This window comes from Cyprinus carpio, chromosome B21 (genome assembly GCF_018340385.1).
Source record: "Cyprinus carpio isolate SPL01 chromosome B21, ASM1834038v1, whole genome shotgun sequence".
NCBI lineage: Eukaryota > Metazoa > Chordata > Actinopteri > Cypriniformes > Cyprinidae > Cyprinus > Cyprinus carpio.
In genome coordinates this window covers 5,473,299-5,494,038 of record NC_056617.1, presented here as the reverse complement: position 1 = coordinate 5,494,038, position 20,740 = coordinate 5,473,299, and the positions used below count along the sequence as shown (strand labels likewise).

Here is a 20,740-nt window from a genome sequence, read left to right as displayed (position 1 = left end):
CTCACAATTTCTAATGTTGTCAAATCCTAATGACGAATTATGAGTTTACATCTCACACTTCAAACTTCTCTTCTCAGAATTCTGAACTCAACAAAAAAAGAAAAAAGGTTTATCTTACGCAATTACCTTTTTTTTTTTTTTTTAGCCCATACAATCTTCCTTCAAGCCCATACAAGCTTCCTGCAGAATTACAAGAAAAAAAGTCCGAATTTTAAGATGTAAACTCGCTATTAAAAAATTATGATTTGCAATTCTGGGAAAAAAAAAGTCAGAATTGTGAGATTTAAACAAGCAATTGTGAGAAAAAAAAGTGTGAGATATAAAATTGCGATAAAATTAGAAAAAAAAGGATAGATGTGAAGTTGTGAACTCACAATTATGAGTTTAGAACTTCAAATTCTGAGACAAAAAGGTTAGAACTGTGAGAAACAAAAGTTGCAATTACCTTTTTTATTTTTTGGTGAAACAATGTTTCACAATCATGAGAAAACAAGTCAGAAGTGCGAGATGTAAACGTACAATTGTAAGACAATGTTAGAATTATGAGATAAAAAGTTTATTTTTATTTAAATTTAAATTTATTTTTTTATTTCATGGTGGAAAATTGGCTTCCATATAGTGTAGGGTTTAGAAAATGAATATTATGATGAAAAATGAATACAAAATATTTGAGGTTTGGCACTATTTCTAGGCCACTAATCAAAGTAAAAATACAACATAGATCGTGTGATTCCTTTCAGATGTTCTTGTTTTCAATTTCACTGAAATATGAAATCTTTCATTCCTTCCATCACCGATGATATGTAAAGAAGTCTAATTTTGTCAAAACCTATTGTTATCTTTATTTTCTGCAGGTTTGGTTCCAAAATACCCGTGCAAAATTCAGGAGAAGCTGTCTATATCAGGAGAGCGTGGGAGTGGACAATGTTTCTGACAATTCCACCATCACATCTCCATCAGTGCCTTCACCCCAACTGTCCCACAGATCTCTGAGCCCATCCAGCCCCACCGGCACCTCTCCATCACAACACGCACAAAACACATTAGCACAACACAGTCACAACACAAACTCCCCAATGTCTTCTGAGTTCCTCTACCACTCTTAAACATTGTTTGGATTATTGTTATATTACCTTAAGATCTGTGTATAACTATCATTCATTAACTGAAGGAAAGAGAATCACACAGTAAAAGAAAGGCCTCATCCAGCACTGTCTTTTGCTGTCATGCCATTTCAATTTGGTTTGGAATGGAATTCGGAATGCTAGCATAGTATGCACTGCATACTGTTTATCCAATTGTTTATATATAAATGTCTAATATCATTTGTAAGAGCACTGATCCAAAATTACAGTAAAGACATTTCAAACTTTCTATTCATCAAAACAGTTTTCACAACAATATTAAGCTGAAAAAAAAAAAAAAAAAAACTCTTTTCAATATTGACAATGATGAGAAATGTTTCTCGCAGCAAATCAGCATATTATAATGATTTCTGAAGGATCGTGTGACACTGAAGACTGGAGTAATGATGCTGAAAATTCAGCTTTGACATGACAGAAATAAATAGCATTTTACAGTATATTTTATTAGAAAACAGCTATTTAAAACTGCAATAATATTTAACATTATTACAGTTTTAATGTATCATTGATCAAATAAATGCAAAAAAGAGACTTAATTCCAAAAACATTTTTAAAAATCCTACCAACCCCAATCTTTTGAACAGTAATGTGTTATTAATTTCAAGTCATTAAGAGTCTAAATCATCAAGACTGAACTGAACAGTAAACATACTTGAACATGTCTACATACACCCATATGTGCACAAAGGAAAATCAGATGTGGCAACTTTTATTTGAACTCTCTGAACAAGATTAACTAGGCTTAAATAAAGTATTCACATTCTGAAAAAGAGATGTTTGTTTATTCAGCACTGGAGTGTGTGGCGTTTGATTATTTTTACTCTGGTGCGTTGTTTTCTTATTTTGTGTGAGTGTGAGTGTTTGCGTGTGTAAAGTTTGTCCAGTGTAATTATCCTGATCCGTACTGAGGTGATTGTGGTGTGCATTGTGCAGTTACGAGCTGAGACTGAAGTCAGCCAGAGCTGGAGAGGTTGGCGGAGATGCGCGGTCACAGCATCAAACAGAGAAAGAGATTCGCTGCGGTCTTTCTTCCATGACCGCAGTTTTTATTAGCTGCTAATGAAGTCTTAGGTTTGTGCTGCAGAAAATATTTACCGGAATTTCTCTTCGTTAGGGGTTCTTTAAAATTATGCACAGTCGTCGACTAGAAAAAAATCATCCGGAAGGTGGAAAGAGGAAGAAGAACATAGAAATAATGAAGGAGTGGTGTTTGATTTGGACTATTTCTATATGCTGCACATTTCATGCTTGTGGTTGTGGTTCGACCAAGTGTTTACCACGAGGAAGCACGTGTGTACTGTGTGTCTGGTTTGTGTTTACGCATGTGTGCTTTTATGGATGGGAGATTACAGGACACGCTGCTCTTCTTCCCACAGACCACTACAGACACTTACATGGAAAGCATTTAGGCCTACACACGTGATTTAAGTGTATATCTATCTTTGTAATTATTTACTTGTTTATTTTAAGACCTTAAACTAAAAAATTAACAAAAGCTCACATTCTCATACACAAAAAATTTTAAAAAATGTAAAAAAAAATCAACAGTAAAATGTAAATAAATGTACTTAAATTAACATTGTGTATTATGATATATATTATAATATATGGGCTATATATTATAAAAAGTATATTGTATAATATAATTTTTACACCCATTTTCTTAAACTTGCCTAGTGATCCCACAAATTCACTAGCTAGTCGTGGTCTGAATGATTACTGTATTCATGGCATTCTTTGTCCAAAAATATGATGGCAATAACAGGCTCTCTCTCTCTCAATTTCAATTTAGGTGAGCTTTATTGGCATGACAAAAACTGTACATTTGTATTGCCAAAGCAGTTGCAGCTGGGCTGCTTACAAAAAAAGTGCACATATGTATTAACAGAAAGGAAAAGAATAATAGTAATAATAAAAATATATAAAAAGTATTAAGCATGTAGTGCAAAAAAAAAAAAAGAATTAGTGTATGTAAGTGTATAAGTTAGAAATAAAATAAAATAAGATATAGCATTAGATTTACAGAGGCAAAATATACATTTAAGTAATATAATACAGTAATATGGTATAATATAATCTACATGTGGTGGAAACATCAGATCAGGGCAGATCTCTCTCTCTCTCTCTCTCTCTCTCTCTCTCTCTCTGTCTCTCTCTCTTCACTGTCTGAGACCTCGAGGGGGCGCTAGTGGATTTTAAATTACTGAAATGCCTGATGACTGCTCAAGAAAGAATCATAAAAATCCACAAACCACACATTCATTAATAGTTTGTCTACATGCACACACTCACACACACACACACACACAAATAAAATGAAAAAGCACAAGTCTTCCACACTCTACAGTTTTATGCCACTAAACTGATTTTGCCACTTCCTCCAGTACAACATGTGTCAAATACGACTGTCTGCAACAGCAAACTTTGACAAGGTGTCTGTGAGTGTTTGTGTGTTAAAGGCAGACACATGTTGGAAAGGTATTTGCTCATAATTTCCCCACAAGAATGACAACTATTCAGCTGAAATGAGCGTGTGTGCGTGCAAGAGACCGAAAGAGGTGGGAGAGGCTGCAAACTCAAGAAAGGTGTGGGTCCGCTTTCCATAAACCATAGCAGACCACATGAAAAGTCTGGGGTTTTTGCTGCCATACCATTATTGCACATGGGGTTATACTGAAACAAATGTCGTCATGATGCTGTCATAGACCTGTCTGAATTACCCATCCTAAAGGTTAGGTTGGGGACGTATTAGGCTGCAGAGCTTTATTTATGTATTTCTTACAGACAACATCTTTTTTGTCAATATACCACCACTACTACTAATAGGTTATTAAAAATTAGAAATATAAAAGTCAACATTTTTTATTATTATTATTATGAAGCAGTTGAGATAGTCAATTAAATTAAATAAATAATATAAAAAAATAATTATCAGACCCCTTATATTGTTATTTATTTGTTTATTTACTCATTTATTATTATTATTATTATATGGTTTTGGTATTATTATGTAAATTAAGTAAAAATAAATAATACAAAAAATAATGACTTACTGTAAATACTACTAGTAAGATTACAAATAAAATAATTATTATTATCATTATTTATCATGTATTATTATTATTATTATGAAGCAGCTGTGATATTATTGTCAATTAAATTAAAAAATAATGTAAAAATAATTATCAGATCCCTTATTATTGTTATTCATTTATTTACTAATTTATTATTATTATTATTATTATTATATGGTTTTAGTATTGTCAATTGAATAAAATAAAAAATATAATATTTCATATGACTTACTGTAAATACAACTACTACTAATAAAAAATATATTATTATTATTATTATTATTGTTATTATTATTATTATTATTATTATGTGTTTGTGAAATGATTGGCACATATAAAAAAAATAAAACCAATGCACTTTTTAAATAATTAGTAGTAGTAGGCCTAGCAGTAGTGTTATTATTAAGTGGTGATATTACTGTCACATTTAAATAAAAATATCTAAAATAATAATTATTACAATAATTATTATCATTCAATAATAATAATAGTTTTATGCTCCCAACCATGAAAGAAAATATCTGAATTACAAACCTTTTTTTTCCTTGCTGAGAAAGGGAAGGACACGAGCAGTGGGTTACTGTAGTCACAGATCACAGCCATGTGATGCGCGGGGTGTGACTCAAACTTGCGTGGCCCGTGACATTAGCGAGTCTGGAAACTGACCAAAGGGGCTTCGCAGCATTTTTCAGTCCTGTAAATGTTTGAGGCACCGCGCTGGAGAGGTAAGTGGAACTACTGCGTGACTTTTAACCCAGTTTGCTGTGAAAATGCTCGTGAGGCTCGCGATATGGCATTACAGTTGCACAACGTGCTCATGTAGAAGAAGATATCGTGTCAAATTATTATTCGTGGGGTGCATAATGTCGCAGTACTGCAATAAGACAGAGAGAGAGAGAGAATCTAAATGAACACAAGGCTGTTCAGTTGCTTTGGATTAAACTAACATACATGAAACGACGCAAGGTAGGCAGTGCGAGTCTCGCATATGCTTTAGTTCACGTCTAATGCTCTTGCGCGGAAAGTAGATCTGTTTTTAAAAGTTCATGCATCTGTTTTCTGAATACATGGGCCTAGTTCCGCTCATTGATATGTTTCCAGAAGATTTAACGGCAATAAATATACCCAAAACAATCGCATCGCACTGGAAATGTTGTATAGGGAATGTATAGTGAATAAAACACATTAAGTATAAACAAATGCTCCTCTAGTTAAACGGAAACACCCACCTTCACACTGTAACTTCGATTATATGTGCAGATATAACTTACTGCTCTGAATCAACACTTGCATGTCATTATGGTTTATTTATTCTGATTATAAGTCGCTTTCAATGTTTCGGTGTTTGTATGATCGCACTGAAGAGCGCTTGTTTTTTTTTTATAAGGAAAAGCTGCAGTTCTGACTCCGCCCCCACACACTGTTTGTTTGTATCCATTCACGTGTTTTTGGACACAAAATAGCTTTCCCCCCCTATTTTTTTTTTTTTATTATGATGACTCATACAATTACAGGAAACTTGTTAAGCAAAAAAAAAAAAAAAAAAAAAAAAAAAAAAAACTGCATGCTAGCAATAAACAAAATTAAGCATTTATATTAAACATGCAATTAAGATAACATAACACATTTACATAGCTATAAAATCACGTGGAATTCAGGAACTCGCAATAAACAAGCAAACCTTAAGAATATTAATTAACAATATTACTAAAACAGCATAAACTTGAGTAACTAAGTAGGCCTAGCTGACACTATGTGTCGCCTATCAAGTTCACGGCTTCTCTTCCTGTCAAAATATTTAGGTGTTTCAGAATAATTAGGCCTAGTTATGGCATGTAGTGAGTATATGCATATGATTAATGACTTTAAATGTACGTTATGTTGTTTTCATCCAAGCACAGTAGATCAGTGCCAAACAATTCAAAGGTGTTAATTTTTGTGACAGGTTACGATGCAGAACTGATGTGGGCCTCTTTCACCAAATCGAATGATATTATCATGCAGGTCTGTTTGATCAGACACGTGTGTGTGAGTTTCTGTACTTGCTCGGGGCTTTTTGGAAGTGAGATTGTGGATATGTGACGGGGGTTTCTGCTTTTGAGTTGTTAGATCTGTAGCATTTTACCGGGCGGAAACAGATGCGCGTGACTCACCAGTGAGGAAGACAAACGGCTTGAACCGCGCGCAGTTTACTTCAACAATACAACCCCATAAAAAAAATCCCCAATACCCAATCACAAACTAAAGTATCACTCTCTAATTATTCAAAACAATGGCTACCGTCAACCCTCTGTTGAACACAAAAGAAGATATTTTGAAGAATGCAGGTGACCAAAAAGTGGACGGCAGCCATTGACTTCTATAGTTTTTATACTATCTGTTAATACCTATACTAAAATCTATTTTAATAATAATACAGGTGGTAAAACAGAAAACCACATGTTGAGTCAGAGTTCATTCTATAGGTGGCCTGTAAATACTTTTTCACCATAAATTATATGATAATTCATAGTTTTTGCATGCAAAAAAAGCATGTTTTTTTTTTTTTTTTTTTTTTTCCCAAGGCAAGGTAAGGTAACTTACAGCTAACCAATTAACATGTTATTATTGTAGAATGTTTTACACAGTAAAAGTGTATTTTTTTTTTACAAAGTACATTATTTTTTTTCTGTAAAAAGTAAATTTTTATATCCATCTACTACACCCTTTTTTCCATCCAGAAAAGTCACATGCTAGAAACAGTATACTCTTTTATAAGAGTAGTGTCATATGTGATTCTAAATATAGCCATTGTTGTACAAATCCTGTGTAGATAAGAATCAGCAATATGATGCTTGACAGGTTTCTAAGTATTCTAGGGATTCTAAGAAAAATGTGCTTCAATGTCACCTCTAACCCATCTGAAAACACACACCGAAAGCACACATAAGCAGTGTGGTTTTGGAAACAAACACAGTGGTGTGTGTTTGAACAGAATACTGCACATTCAGATGTGTTTCTCTTTGTTATAATTCTCCGTTGTGTGTGTGTGTGAGAGAGAGAGAGAGAGAGAGAGAGAGAGAGAGAGAGAAAGAGAGAGAGAGAGAGAGAGAGAGAGAGAGAGAGAGAGAGAGAGAGAGAGAGAGAGAGAGAGAGAGAGAGAGAGAGAGAGAGAGAGAGAGAGAGAAGAGTGGCACTGTTTCAGACGGTAGGATAGAATTCTTCCTCTGCATTTTTCTTCACATGAATGGAAGGAAATTGGTACAGGACCACCCTCTCCTTCCCCTCCACAATCTCTCTCTTTTTTTCTCCCTCTGTAGGACCTGTTTTTCTCCATCCCTGTAAGCAGGAACTGACTTGTTTGTTTTTTTATTAGATTTTTTTTGAATGAGAAAAATATGTGCTCTGTGTTCTGCAATCAATTTTAATATATTATTAGCTACAGTAATAAGTCACATTGACTAGATAGTTTACACAGTCCTTCAGTCTGTTCTCTTTTAGTGGGATCTATCTAGATCCAAAAATAGCTTTATCTTACTTTATATAACTTTATATCAACAGATAGATAGATCGATAGATAGATCTATCTTTATGTGTGTGTGTGTGTGTGTGTGTGTGTGTGTGTGTGTATATATATATATTACCTTATATATATATATATATATATATATATATATATATATATATATTTTAGTGCTTGCTGTCAAACGATCAATCGCATCCAAAATAAAAGTTTTTGTAATATACTGTATGTGTATATGTATATATATATATTTATTATGTATATATAGCATAAATACACACATATACAGTATATATTTTGGAAATATTTACATGCATATACATTTATATATTCATATTCTATTCATATTATATATTCATATTCATTTTTAATATATAAACATAACATATTTTACTTAAATATAGGCCTATACATGCATGTGTTTGTATTTATATACACAGCACACACACATATATTGTGCAAACAAAAACTTTTATTTTGGTTGTGATTAATCACGATTAATCATTTGACAGCACTAATATATATATGTGTGTGTGTGTGTGTGTGTGTGTGCGTGCACACAAACACACTTAAAAATGCATTCAACACATGCTCATTCTGCTAATTAGTCTTTATTAAGCCTCTTAGGCATGGAATGTTACAGGAACAGTAATTTGTGTTTGTGTGTATTTGTGAATGTGGGTCAGTAGGTTTGTCTGGAGTTTGTTTAAAATAGAACAGGAGCTGTTTGTACATGTCAAGCCGTACAGTGTGGAAGAGAACATGTGCCCTGAAGACGACATACACACCCTCATACACACCCCTGTTCCCATGCGTCTGTGCACATACAGCACACTTACAATGTATTCTCTGGAACACTTTAATCAGGTTACACTAATCTGATACCTGGATAGGTACTGAAACTAAAACGGACCTTTTTTATTGGGTTAGATTTAAGTCAGATGCAACTGATCCAGTCTGTTAGGCATGATTGTTATGTAAAGCATCATCTTGCAGGTATCAGGATGACTATCAGGATAAAGTGGAATGGTGTATTCTTGCATTTCTCCAGAAGTCACACACTTCAGTGCACTCGGTTTATCTTTTGATCTGTAATGCGTTTCATGTCCTACATGTAGTACCTGAGAAAGTTTTAAAGAATTTCCCTAGTATTTTGAGAGTGGGTGTTTTGGAAAAAATAAAATGCTAAAACAGGGTGATAAGAGACAGGAAGAATTTGTCTAAATGCATGTTTGTAATCATTTCCTGCTGCTTATCACTTCATAAATTGGGAGACGGGGGTGTGGGGTTAATTGCTCAGAGCCAGGATTAGTGTCAGAAGATTAGTGTTTTTAATTTCTTTAAGTAAAAATTGCTTCATATTTTAGTGGCATAAATATTTGTAGTTTTGGACTTTATTGAATGCAGCATAGCTCTGGGTGATATATTGAATATTCACAATATGATATAAAATTAAGCAAGCAACATTTCATTTAGTAAAGAAAAAATACTGTATTTCATGTGCTTTGAACATTTGGAAATAAGCACAAATTAAATATTTTAACATTTTAAAAATGTAGGCTATTTTAAATTTAACAGTGGACAACCCTGATCGATTTAGGTTCAGTAAGTGTTTTGTTTTTTAAAGAAATTAAACATTTATTTAGCAAGGATGCACATAATTGTGATAGTGACAGTGAAGACATTTATAATGATGATGATGCTTTTTAAAACAATTCTATTAATCCAAAACTCCTGCAAAAAAGTTTCACTTTTTCTTCAAAAATATGAAGCAGCATAACTTCTTTCAACATTGATAATAATAAGACATTTTCCTGATATTTCTATAATCAGCATATTAAAATGATTTCTGAAGGGTCATCTGACACTGAAGAGCTTTACATCACAGAAATAAATAACATTTTAAAATAGATAGAAAACACTTATTTGAAGTTATATTCATATTTCACAATATTGCTGTTTTAACTGTTTTTTAAACAAATGGCGCTTTGGTGAGCATTAGGACTGCACTATTATGACAAAAATCATAATTGTCGATTATTCCCTTGAAATTGTAATTGCGATTATTAATTACGATTCTCACAATTTACATTGAATGATGTTTGTACCATTGTTTGAAGCAACTGCATCCCGTATTTTATATGAAAATAAACTAGCTGAAAACACTCTAACTGAAAAAACCTTTAGTGCTTTTCTATAGTATTAGGCCTCAAATGTCAAATATACATCGGATTGGTTTCTTTAAATTATAAAAAAAAGCATGAATGGTATTATAATGTTATTCTAAAACTAAAACAATGGAAAAACCCTTAAGAGAACATGTAGAAAGAAAAAACGTGTGTGCAGAATAACGTGGACTTTGAACGATTACGTAATCTTCAAGCCGCAAAAAGAAAAAAAGAAATAAATCAGTTAACAATCTTATCGATCCCAAAAATTTAAACAAAAACGCAGGATGATTTATACCACAAAATTCAATTATTAATTTTGCTCTCATCTTTCATAATCCACTGCTGTTTTAAAGCACTGACAGCTGCTCTTTGATCTCAGGCTTTGTTTGAAAAGCTAAGGATTGTTTTTATCGTTACTGAAAAACTAGAATTAAACAAAGCAGCCATCTGGAAATGAAACGACCCGTTTGATAAAGCAGACGCCTTTTGATTGACTCTGTCCTTTGTGTTTGCCTGCAGGTCTGGAATGTCATTATGGAGCAGAACAGCCTTCAAGATCAGAATCAAAATTACACAGTGCCAGTACAGAACGACCAGGTCTGACCACACACACACACACACACACACACACGTGCAGCTGCGGGCACAGGCCTGGGCTCACGTGGGCACAACACTGTTATTACAACTGCAGACAGAAGCTTTTATGAATCATGGCAGTGATGATGCTTATATTACCACACTACTCTGACTCTCACTGTCTCTTTCTGTTCCTCTGTCTGTCTCTCAGAGGAACATGTTAGGATATGGATTCTTTTCGGTGATGTCCAACTTCCTCATTGAGAAAAAGATTGGCCGCGGTCAGTTTAGTGAGGTTTATAAAGCCACTTGTCTACTGGACAACCAGCAAGTGGCACTAAAGAAAGTACAGGTGAGGATTTACCGGTCTTTAAATTGCATTTTACTCATACTGTTGCAGCTTGTATACTAATGTATGCAAAATGTGCAGTGTTTAACCAGAGAAAACTGTCCATAATGCAATGCACTTGACCTTATCTTACATTGCCAGTGTGACGCATGAACCAAGAACATATTTTATCATCCATTGCTCAACATTAAATTACCAAATTTGACACAACCGTGCGCCTGGGTGGATGTTGTAATATTGTGTTGTTTTCTCAGTTCTTTGAAATGATGGATGCTAAAGCCCGGCAGGACTGCATTAAAGAGATCGACTTGTTAAAGGTTAGCAGCGTGTGTTTTTAAACTCAAACAAGCGTCTCTGTTTTTTAGAGTTTGGTGAGGTTTTATTTTCATTCTGTGATTGCAGCAACTGAACCATCCAAACGTCATCAAGTATTTGGACTCGTTTATAGAAGGAAACGAGCTGAATATCGTTCTGGAGTTAGCAGGCGCTGGTGACCTTTCCCAGATGATTAAGGTCAGTGTTAGGCAACACATTCAATGACCCAAAAAATGGAATTAAATGTGCATGTGTCAGTGTTATTTTAATATAATTTTTGTTCATATCTGTTAATAATATTTGTTAATGTTTCAAATACAATATGATTTTTGGATGTTCTGTTTTCATATTAATTTTAGTTAAAGTTTTAGTAAATTTGTTGTTTTTTAGTCATTTTTAGTTTTTTTTTTTAAATGTATATATAGTTTTTATTAAGTTGTATTAATGTATTTTGTATTAAGTTTATTTATATAATGCCTTATCTTATACTCTTATTTTAGTTTCTTTCAATATTTTGAATTAGATTTTATTTTTGTAACTATTTTTATTTTAATTTTAGTCATTATTTTAGCAATTTTATGTGTTTTGGTCAATTTTAATAGTTTTAGTTTTTTTGAATATGTATATATAGTTTTTAAGTTGCATTTTTTTAGCATTATTAGTATTATCATTTTCTATTTTCATTTTTATTTAGTCATTTTATCAGTTTTAGTATTAGCTTATTTAGCTGTTTTAGTACTACAACTTAAACTAAACGTCTTTGTAAAAGGCTGAAATAAAATAAGTTTGTTTATACTTTATTTCAGTTAATATTTAATTTCAAGCAAAGGAAATGTTTATGGTTTTATTATTAGTTTTAGTTAAGGATAATAACCCTGGCATGTGTGTAGTATTTTAAGAAGAAGCGGAGGTTGATTCCCGAACGAACGATATGGAAGTATTTTGTGCAGCTGTGCAGTGCGCTGGAACACATGCACTCACGCAGAGTCATGCATCGAGGTAAACTCACTTTCTTTCTAATACAGGCACATATGATTTTTCCCATCAATGTGCCCTCATTAATTTTGTTCTTCTGTAAATGTTTGTGTGTGCATCAGATATAAAACCAGCCAACGTCTTCATCACAGCTACTGGAGAGGTCAAACTGGGTGACCTTGGACTAGGTCGATTCTTTAGCTCCAAAACCACTGCAGCGCACTCTCTAGGTACAATTGACCTCCACACAATCACTCAAATAAACACACACTTCATGCATGTACTGAATGGAGTGAAATACCAAAACCACCCAGTCAATTCAAATATGCAAATACACAGGAATTGCATACCTGCTTAACATGTATCTGCGTCTTTCCCAGTTGGAACTCCATATTACATGTCTCCCGAGAGGATTCATGAAAACGGCTACAACTTCAAATCAGACATCTGGTCCTTGGGTTGCTTGCTGTATGAGGTACACAAACACATATAGTAATTTGTTCATACTAGCGTCCAAAAGTTTGAATGTATTTTTTGAAAGAAGTCTCCTATGCTCACCAAGTCTGCATTTATTTGATCAAAAATACAGTAAAATTGAGATATATTATTGCAATTTAAAATAACTATTTTCTATACGAATATGTTTTAAAATATAATTTATTCCTGTGATGCAAAGCTGATTTTTCAGCATCATTACTCCAATCTTCAGGGTCACATGATCCTTCAGAAATCATTATAATATGCTGATTTGCTGCTCAAGAAACATTTCTGATTATTACAAATGCTGCAAACAGTTTCTGCTGCTTAATATTTTTGAGGAAAATATGTTTTTGTTTTTTTCAAGATTCTTTGATGAACAGAAAGTTCATAGCATCTATTTGAAATAGAAATATTTTGTAATTTTATGATTAAAATTACCAATAAAATATAGTACAAATTAAGGTCAAATGTTGATTACCATTTAAAATTATTTTAATTTGCCCCTTAATATGTATAAACAAACACAAATTGTTTTACAGAAATGCACTTGCAATCAAAGTATATGGCAAGGCACTATATTAGAATAAATACTGAAATACAGCCACAAGAATAGTGGAACAATAAAACTGTCAAATAGTAAGCAATACAAGCAAGAACAGCAGAAAAAAGCATAATTATCTTTTGATATTTGTCTCTGTTAGATGGCAGCTCTGCAGAGCCCCTTCTACAGCGACAAGATGAACCTGCTCTCATTGTGCCACAAGATCGAACAGTGCGATTACCCTCCTCTGCCTTCAGAGCACTACTCACAGAAGGTGAGTACACACACGCAGCATTACATGCCTCTGTTATGAAAAACATGAGCTAACATCTCAATACTCCAGTGAGCACAATCATGCATGATGCTGTAAAGCTATTAGAGCTACTGGAGCTATTGTCACTATGATGTATTTGCAATAGTTAATGCATTAAAGCATGCAATTATTTAAATGTTTCTACCACAGAAATATTTTACCTTGTGATTTTGATTTTTTTTCTCCGAATATGTTACTGTTAAAGTTATCAACTTGTAATTGTGAGTTTACACTTTTTTTCCTCCAGAATTCTGAGTTGACATCTTGCAATTTCTTAGAACTGAAAGAAAAAGTCAGAATTGTGAGATCACAACGTCACTATACTGTATATATATATATATATATATATATATATATATATATATATATATATATATATATATATATATATATATATATATATAAATCACAATTACCTTTTTTTGTAATTCTGTGGCAAAAACAGTTTTATAACAGTAATAGAAAACTAACAAACAAACAATAAATTAGCAAGTCCAGGAAAAAAAGAAAAGAAAATATTTAAATATATACTTCCATCATTTAAAATAATATATTTTAATATATATTAAATTGTAATTTATTTCTGTGATCAAAGCTGAATTTTCAGCATCATTATTCCAATATATATATCTTACTGACCTCATACTTTTTAACAATGGTGTTTAAAAATATGAGAAATATTATGAAGATGCTGTCTAGGTAGTCAGCTCACTAGGTTTTGTAACACAGCCTATCTCAACAATCATATCATGTAGACACAGGATATGAACAGTGATGTAAACTACACACCTTGTATGTGTTACAGCTCAGAGATCTGGTCAGTATGTGCATCAACCCAGATCCTGACCAGCGGCCAGACATCAGCTTCGTCCTGCAGTTCGCCAAACAGATGCACCTGTGGACGTCCAGCACCTGATACAAACACACACACACACACCTGCAGCAATGAGGAGAACCATTGTGCAAACCTGTGATCTCTGCTGCTCTCTCAGTCCAACTGATCAAGATATAGAAAGATCTAGAATTGAGTAAGGAGAGAATGCCAACAGTGTCCATACTGCTTTAAGCTGAGCGTTTCTCTAGATTTGTATTGATAGGAATGCCGATATATTCTGTTGAGCCTTCGAATGATGTGTCGCAGTGCTGTATGCTGATTGGTTTAGAGAAAGTTGGTCAGGTCGGGTGACCAGTGCCTCATGTTGATGATGTCAAAGCAAGGTGGTTCCATTTATACATACTTTTACTGTAGGCTTATATTCATAACAGCATTTAAAGGGCCTTACAGTTTGTTACTTATCTCTCTTTATGTTTCTGAAACACACACACACACACACACACACACAATTGTTGAGTGTTTTACAAGGAAACACTTGTGTTGGATGGTGGGTTCAGCAGGTTCGTTCTCTAGTCAAATATCTACCATATGAAAGTATTCATTATATCCAAAGAGATGTTATTTTGAAGGAATTTTGGAAGCATTTGCTCATGTTTAAATGTGTAATTAACAATAAAATGTAACTGGAAATACTGACTTTGTGACAGCTTTGTTGTGAAGGACATCAGAAGTGTTTTAAATCATTTCCATTAGTGTTGTTTATATTAGATTTTCTGAAGAAAAAGACCCCAATTATTATGAATTGAGAATTTGTATTATCTAGGGTTTCTATTTAGCGCCCCCTGGTGATAAGCAAATATAACAAGTACTATCATTTATCACATAAAACATAATACACTTATTTGAATTTCAACCGTTAGCTACTGTAACTTGAGCACATCTGCAAAAGATTTCTATTTCAAATAAATGCTGTTCTTTTAAGCTTAACAAAGAATTCATAAAGACAAATTTAGCAGCACAACTTATTTAAAATTGATAAGAAATGTTTCTTGAACAGCCAATCAGCATATGAGAATGATTTCTGAAGGACACTGAAGACTGGAGTAATGATGCTGAAAATTCAGCTTTGCATCACAGGAATAAATTACATTTTAAAATATATTCAAATAGAAAATAGTTATTTTAAATTATATTAAAATTTCACAATATTACTGTAACACTGATTTTTTAATCAAATTAATGCAGCCTGTGTAAGCATAAGTAATGTAATTTGCCTGCCATACTTTTATATTAAAAACACAAAATAATAGGCTATCTAAAATAAATGATAATGGGTGCACAAGAAAGACACAAACTTCAACTTGCAACGTCTTTTATTGGAAATAATGAAAACGTACTAAACCACCACACAAGACTTGAGGTCAATGGTTATGGGGGAACAAACAGATCAAAGTGTGGTGGGTTGTGTCATCTCAGGAGGTGTCCATGGTCTGCACGCTTTCCTCCACCACCTCCAGGTTCAGAGGAGTCACGGTCTTCGTCAGAACCCCGGTAGTTCCATGCTTGTACCTGTAACTTCCGGTCCTGTGAGAAAAATACACAACCAACTTAAAGAAGATTCAACTCCTACAAAGAAACTAAAGCTTAATCACACACGACTCTAATCAGGACTGAAACAATGATGTTTTTCACCAAATAAAACCAATCACTTTGGTGCTCTACAAAAACATGTATAATGATGTTAGCAGAAGACTGTAAGAGACAAATCACCAAACATCCTGTCAGTTTGAACAACTCAACTACTTCAAACTCACGCCTGGTTAGTCAAACACATGCAGGTTACAGTTTTGTCTAGATGTGGTGTACGTTTGAACACACGGGTTACTCACACAGGGTGTCCATAAACCTTATCCTCCCTTAAAAGGGAACAGTGAAGCATGAGCCTTTCATTTGATTCAATCTCTGATTAATATCATGCACATATGTGATGGCCCTGCATTAACAGATTGTTAATCATACTGACCATTTGTGTCTAATACGCTGATTATGTAATAATCATAACATGCCTTTTCTTAATCATATAAGCAAGCATTTATGTCAGTTTACGATTCTTTTTAAAAAGCACACTCAGATGTGAATTAGACTGATTACACAGATTTCATCACTGCCGTCATGCACAAGTGTGACTGCAAAGTTTAGACAGGTGTGTATGATGTGATGTTCCTCTGGCAGGACAGATGCTCACCTGACTCCCTTCTTGTTGGCCACGTCATGAGGTCTCAGGTAGTCCACCTTCCCCTTGGTGATCACACACAGGTCGATGTTGCTGCCTGAGCCCAGGTCATTAAAGATACCGGCCGCTATCGCATCCCGCACCAGACGCTTGGCCTCTTCCTCCTGATCAACACAAGCAGCAGCATCATTATTTGAACTGCAATGGATTAAACTGTTCCCATGTGTTTTAACCAATTTACAGGAATATTGCATTCACAAAAAGCAATTTACAGCTCATATTTCAAATATCAAACCCAAAATTACCATGCATGTATTTCTAAGAATTAATAAGATTAGCTCCCGTGACTTTAGTTTAAAAACCACTGTTTTGGGGGGAATTCTCAGATATTGTAAATTTGTCCATATCTGTTTGAATCCTGAATATATACACTAATATTCAAAACTTTAAGGTCGGTTTTGTAAATGTTTTTGAAAAGTCCCTTATGCTCACCAAGGCTGCATTTATTTGATTAAAAATACAGTAAAAACAATAATATTGTGAAATGTAATTACAATTCTAATTTGATGTATTATAAAATGTAATTTGTGATTCAAAGCTGAATTTTTAGCATCTGTGTCGCATGATCCATCAGCATTTGATCTAATATGCTGATTAGTGCTTATTTCTATAAATGCTGTTAACATTTCTAAATTATCTCATTTCTATAAATGTTGTTCTGCTTAATATTTTTGTGGAAACTGTGTTACATTTTTTTTTGTTTCGGGACTCTTTGAGAAACAGAAAGTTCAGAAGAACACCATTCTTTAAAAAACATTCTGCAACATTCATTATAAATGTCTTGACTGTCACTTTTTATCAATTTAATGCATCCTTGCTGAATAAAACTAAAAATGTCTTTAAAAAAATATATAAATCAAAGTTCTGAACAAATTAAAAAAAGAGCCAAAAAGACACGTAATTGCACACGAGGGAGGGTTACCTCCATATTGGGCCTGTAGCGATCCTCAAAGACTGCCATTGCTGCCAGAGATCCAGAACCTGATGAGACAAACACATGCTAATGTTACCAGTGAGAAACAGCCAAACAAAAGGATCATCTTCTGCAATAACAGATATCCATTAAATGATGCTTGTTATCATATCATATGGGGCACACTAGCAGAGCCAGTCAGTCAGTCAGAGAGACATCTATTTTGGCACCAATCAAAAGCTTTTCAGAAACACAATGTCTTCCTCTTTTGGTGGAGTGGGAAGATGACTCATAGGTATGTAAGTGTAACTCACCCATAGTGACGTAGGGCAGTTTATCTGTTGATCCGTGTGGATAGATGCTGTATAAGTGTGGACCGTTGCAGTCAACCCCCCCGAGAACTAATGCAGCACCAATATATCCCTGATACCTACATATGAAAACACAGGGTATACACTCTCGATCAAAAGACTGGAACAAAGATTTTTATTATGTTTTTTAAATAAGTCTCTTATGCTCACCAAGGCTGCATATATTTGATCAAAAAATACAATAAAAACAATAATATTGTTAATTGTTATTACAACTTAAAATAACTGTTTACTATTTGAATTTTGTTAGAACCGTACATTATTCAAAAAAAGCTGAATTTTTGCATCATTATTTCCAGTCTTCAGTGTCACATGATCCTTATTAGTAATTGTTAGTTTTTATTATTATCCGTAGTAAAAAAAAATGTAATTGCTTAATATTTTTGTGGAAACCATCATACATTTCTGGAGATTCTCTGATGAATATAAAAGCATTTATTTGAAGCACAAGTCTTTTGTAACATTATAAATGTCTTCATTGATGAATATTTTATTAATCTTACAAACTTTAAATGGTAGTGTATTGTGGTTTCCACAAAAAAAACAAAAAAAAAAAAAAAAAAAAAAACAAAGGCAGCATAACGGTTTTCAGCTTTGATAACAAGAAATGTTTCTTGAGCAGCAAATTTGCATCTTTAGAATTATGTGACACTGAAGACTGGAGTAATGATGCTGAAAATTCAGCTTTGCGTCACAGAAATAAATTAAATTTTCAAATATATTCAAAAAGATAACAGTTCTTTTAAATTGTAATAATATTTCACAATATACCTGTTTTACTGTATTTTTGATCAGTAACATCCAGCCTTCTTTCAAAAACATTTAAAAACCTTAACTATTCATCATGGAGCGCTGTGATGATTCATTACCTGAAGAGCATCTGTTTGAGCATGCGGTTGGCGGTGGCGACTCGTGGGAGACGGCCGGTGGACAGAGAGTGGAGCTCCAGGTTGGAGGAGATGATCTGTGTGGTCATCTCGGTGTCCGCCGCGGTACCGGCTCCACAACAGCTACAGAACGAGAGGAAGAGAGAGCCAGACGGTTTCAGAACAATGGCAATGGAATTCAGGCATTGTAAATCATTAATTGTTAAACAGTCTATAACAATGTGTTTGCACTCACTATATGTTGGGAGAGATGTAGTGAATTTTAGAGCAATTCTTATCAGCGACGATCATTCCTTCAGTCGCACGAGTGTCTGCACCTAAAACAACACCATCCTGAGAGCGAGAGAGGTGAGTTTTATGAGGCAATCTTCCTTCTAGGTCACCTTTTTTTTTTTTTTTTTTTTTTGAAAGACATGAGGTTATGAAGTTAAACCATTTACTTTTAGGTATTACACTCATCTATGATTTTTTCTTACCTTGTAAACAACTCCACAAATGGTGGTGCCGGTTTTACGAGCAGCAGGAGAGCTGAAACCGAGCTTACTGATGTCTGCCTCCAGAAGAGCATTTCTATAAAAACACAAACATTTCATATTTTTCCCCCAACTTAATATTTATTCAGCCCTTTATATTTCATCTTCGCTCTTTTATGAACTTGGATAAGATTCTACATTAGCAACAAAAAGGTAAACAGCTATTTTATAACAACATCAAAAAAACACACATACCCAAAAATCTCCCCACAAAAATAGTACACACTTAAAACAACACTATAACATCACCACTCTTTTGTTGATAAAAAAAAAATATTTACTTTTATGAAGAAACAACCAAATGAAGCCAAACTAATGAGGTTTGTATAACAGAGAGCATTCATTACATTACAAAACAACAAATGAAAGCTTCGTCTTTATTGTTACAAGACTCAGTCATGTAAGTTATCACCTATCAAACTCTTAATTTTCTCTTAGTTATTAATCAAATACAAATCGCAGAACGATTTGATGAATTAAAAGACGTTGTTTTTAATGTAAAAATTAATAAACGCGTGTAATTTTAGAGTTTAAATGTTAGACTGATCTTGCGAAATAGACTATAATAAGCGCGGGGTCGAAACCCACCGATATCAACAAAATCTCAACAATAATAAACAAAAACACGTTAATCTTAGAAAACATATTTCTGAATTTTATACATAACATATTATGTAAATGTATGTGTTTTTCATTAAATAAAGACGCTATTCAAATGGGTTTGGATAAATTCTCCTGAGTCATTCACACAGGCCGTGACTCAACCGATCGCTAAAAGGCCTTTAAAATACACGTAAACTCTTTATTGTTTCACGGATTTAATAATATAAAAACTACCCCACTTCACCGGCTTAATTCCTGTTTATATAAAGCGAGAAATCTCACCTCTTGCAGTTGTCGAAACTGAAACCACCGGGGTAATACTTGCACACTGAGACGGTCGCCATGATTCTGCGGTCCCGTTTCCGGGAAGCGCGAGTCTAGCTTCCCTCTGTGTTACACGCTTGAGCTTCCGCGCCCCACCTCATTTCTAGACCTATGCTTTCTATAGCATAAGCGCGGTAGGAACCTATAGAGCAGGAATATATATCATGTAACACGTGCTTCTGCCCCACGCTCTCGCCATATCGTTCAGATTCAGGTTCTAGAAACAGCCGACATCAGCGTTTACATTCCCAAAATCACCATGAAACGTTATAGTTATTGTAATATAACCACCGTTACTGTACTATATGGACCTGGTTTTTGACATTTATTTAAAGTAAATGTAATGTGTGTGTGTGTGTGTGTGTATATGTATGTATGTATATATATATATATATATATATATATATATATATATATATATATATATATATATATATATATATATACTGTATATATAATTTAATTTCATAGAGAGAGAGAGAAGCTTTAAGAGACCTAGGACAAAAGCATTTTTACAGAACTGCCTAAAACTTTTAAAAG

General features: G+C 33.7%; 2 protein-coding genes across 4 annotated transcripts; one reads left to right on the top strand and one right to left on the bottom strand.

Moving 5' to 3' along the window:
* The first annotated feature begins 4,790 nt into the window (after positions 1-4,790).
* Positions 4,791-14,972, top strand: LOC109084383 (serine/threonine-protein kinase Nek6-like). Of its 2 annotated transcripts, none has more exons than XM_042747983.1 (10): positions 4,791-4,944; positions 10,412-10,489; positions 10,680-10,820; positions 11,072-11,134; positions 11,220-11,330; positions 12,023-12,131; positions 12,230-12,337; positions 12,488-12,582; positions 13,289-13,402; positions 14,247-14,972. In XM_042747983.1, the coding sequence occupies exons 2-10, from the start codon at positions 10,427-10,429 to the stop codon at positions 14,355-14,357; spliced, it is 915 nt and encodes a 304-aa protein (XP_042603917.1). In that variant the 5' UTR covers positions 4,791-4,944; positions 10,412-10,426; the 3' UTR covers positions 14,358-14,972. The 2 variants fall into 2 exon arrangements, with proteins under 2 accessions (XP_042603917.1, XP_042603916.1); XM_042747982.1 differs by lacking the exon at positions 4,791-4,944 and adding an exon at positions 5,045-5,185.
* Positions 14,973-15,631: 659 nt separating this feature from the next.
* On the bottom strand, positions 15,632-20,314 carry LOC109084387 (proteasome 20S subunit beta 7). Of its 2 annotated transcripts, XM_042748065.1 has the most exons (9): positions 20,159-20,314; positions 19,217-19,310; positions 18,976-19,073; positions 18,723-18,863; positions 17,797-17,912; positions 17,492-17,550; positions 16,522-16,673; positions 16,166-16,192; positions 15,632-15,860 (listed from the first exon to the last, which is right to left on the bottom strand). In XM_042748065.1, exons 1-9 carry the CDS (start codon positions 20,218-20,220, stop codon positions 15,749-15,751), a joined length of 861 nt encoding a protein of 286 aa, XP_042603999.1. In that variant the 5' UTR covers positions 20,221-20,314; the 3' UTR covers positions 15,632-15,748. The 2 variants fall into 2 exon arrangements, with proteins under 2 accessions (XP_042603999.1, XP_042604000.1); XM_042748066.1 differs by lacking the exon at positions 16,166-16,192.
* Positions 20,315-20,740: the final 426 nt, after the last annotated feature.

Excerpts from the sequence above, each read along its gene's own strand:
- LOC109084383 (XM_042747982.1), top strand. Across the intron at positions 10,490-10,679 it reads TGCCAGTACAGAACGACCAG|AGGAACATGTTAGGATATGG; the intron begins GTCTGACCACAC and ends TCTGTCTCTCAG. Across the intron at positions 11,135-11,219 it reads AAGAGATCGACTTGTTAAAG|CAACTGAACCATCCAAACGT; the intron begins GTTAGCAGCGTG and ends CTGTGATTGCAG.
- LOC109084387 (XM_042748065.1), bottom strand. The coding sequence starts at position 20,220 with ATGGCGACCGTCTCAGTGTGCAAGTATTACCCCGGTGGTTTCAGTTTC. Across the intron at positions 19,074-19,216 it reads TTTGTGGAGTTGTTTACAAG|GATGGTGTTGTTTTAGGTGC; the intron begins GTAAGAAAAAAT and ends TCTCGCTCTCAG. Across the intron at positions 17,913-18,722 it reads CTCAAACAGATGCTCTTCAG|GTATCAGGGATATATTGGTG; the intron begins GTAATGAATCAT and ends TTTCATATGTAG.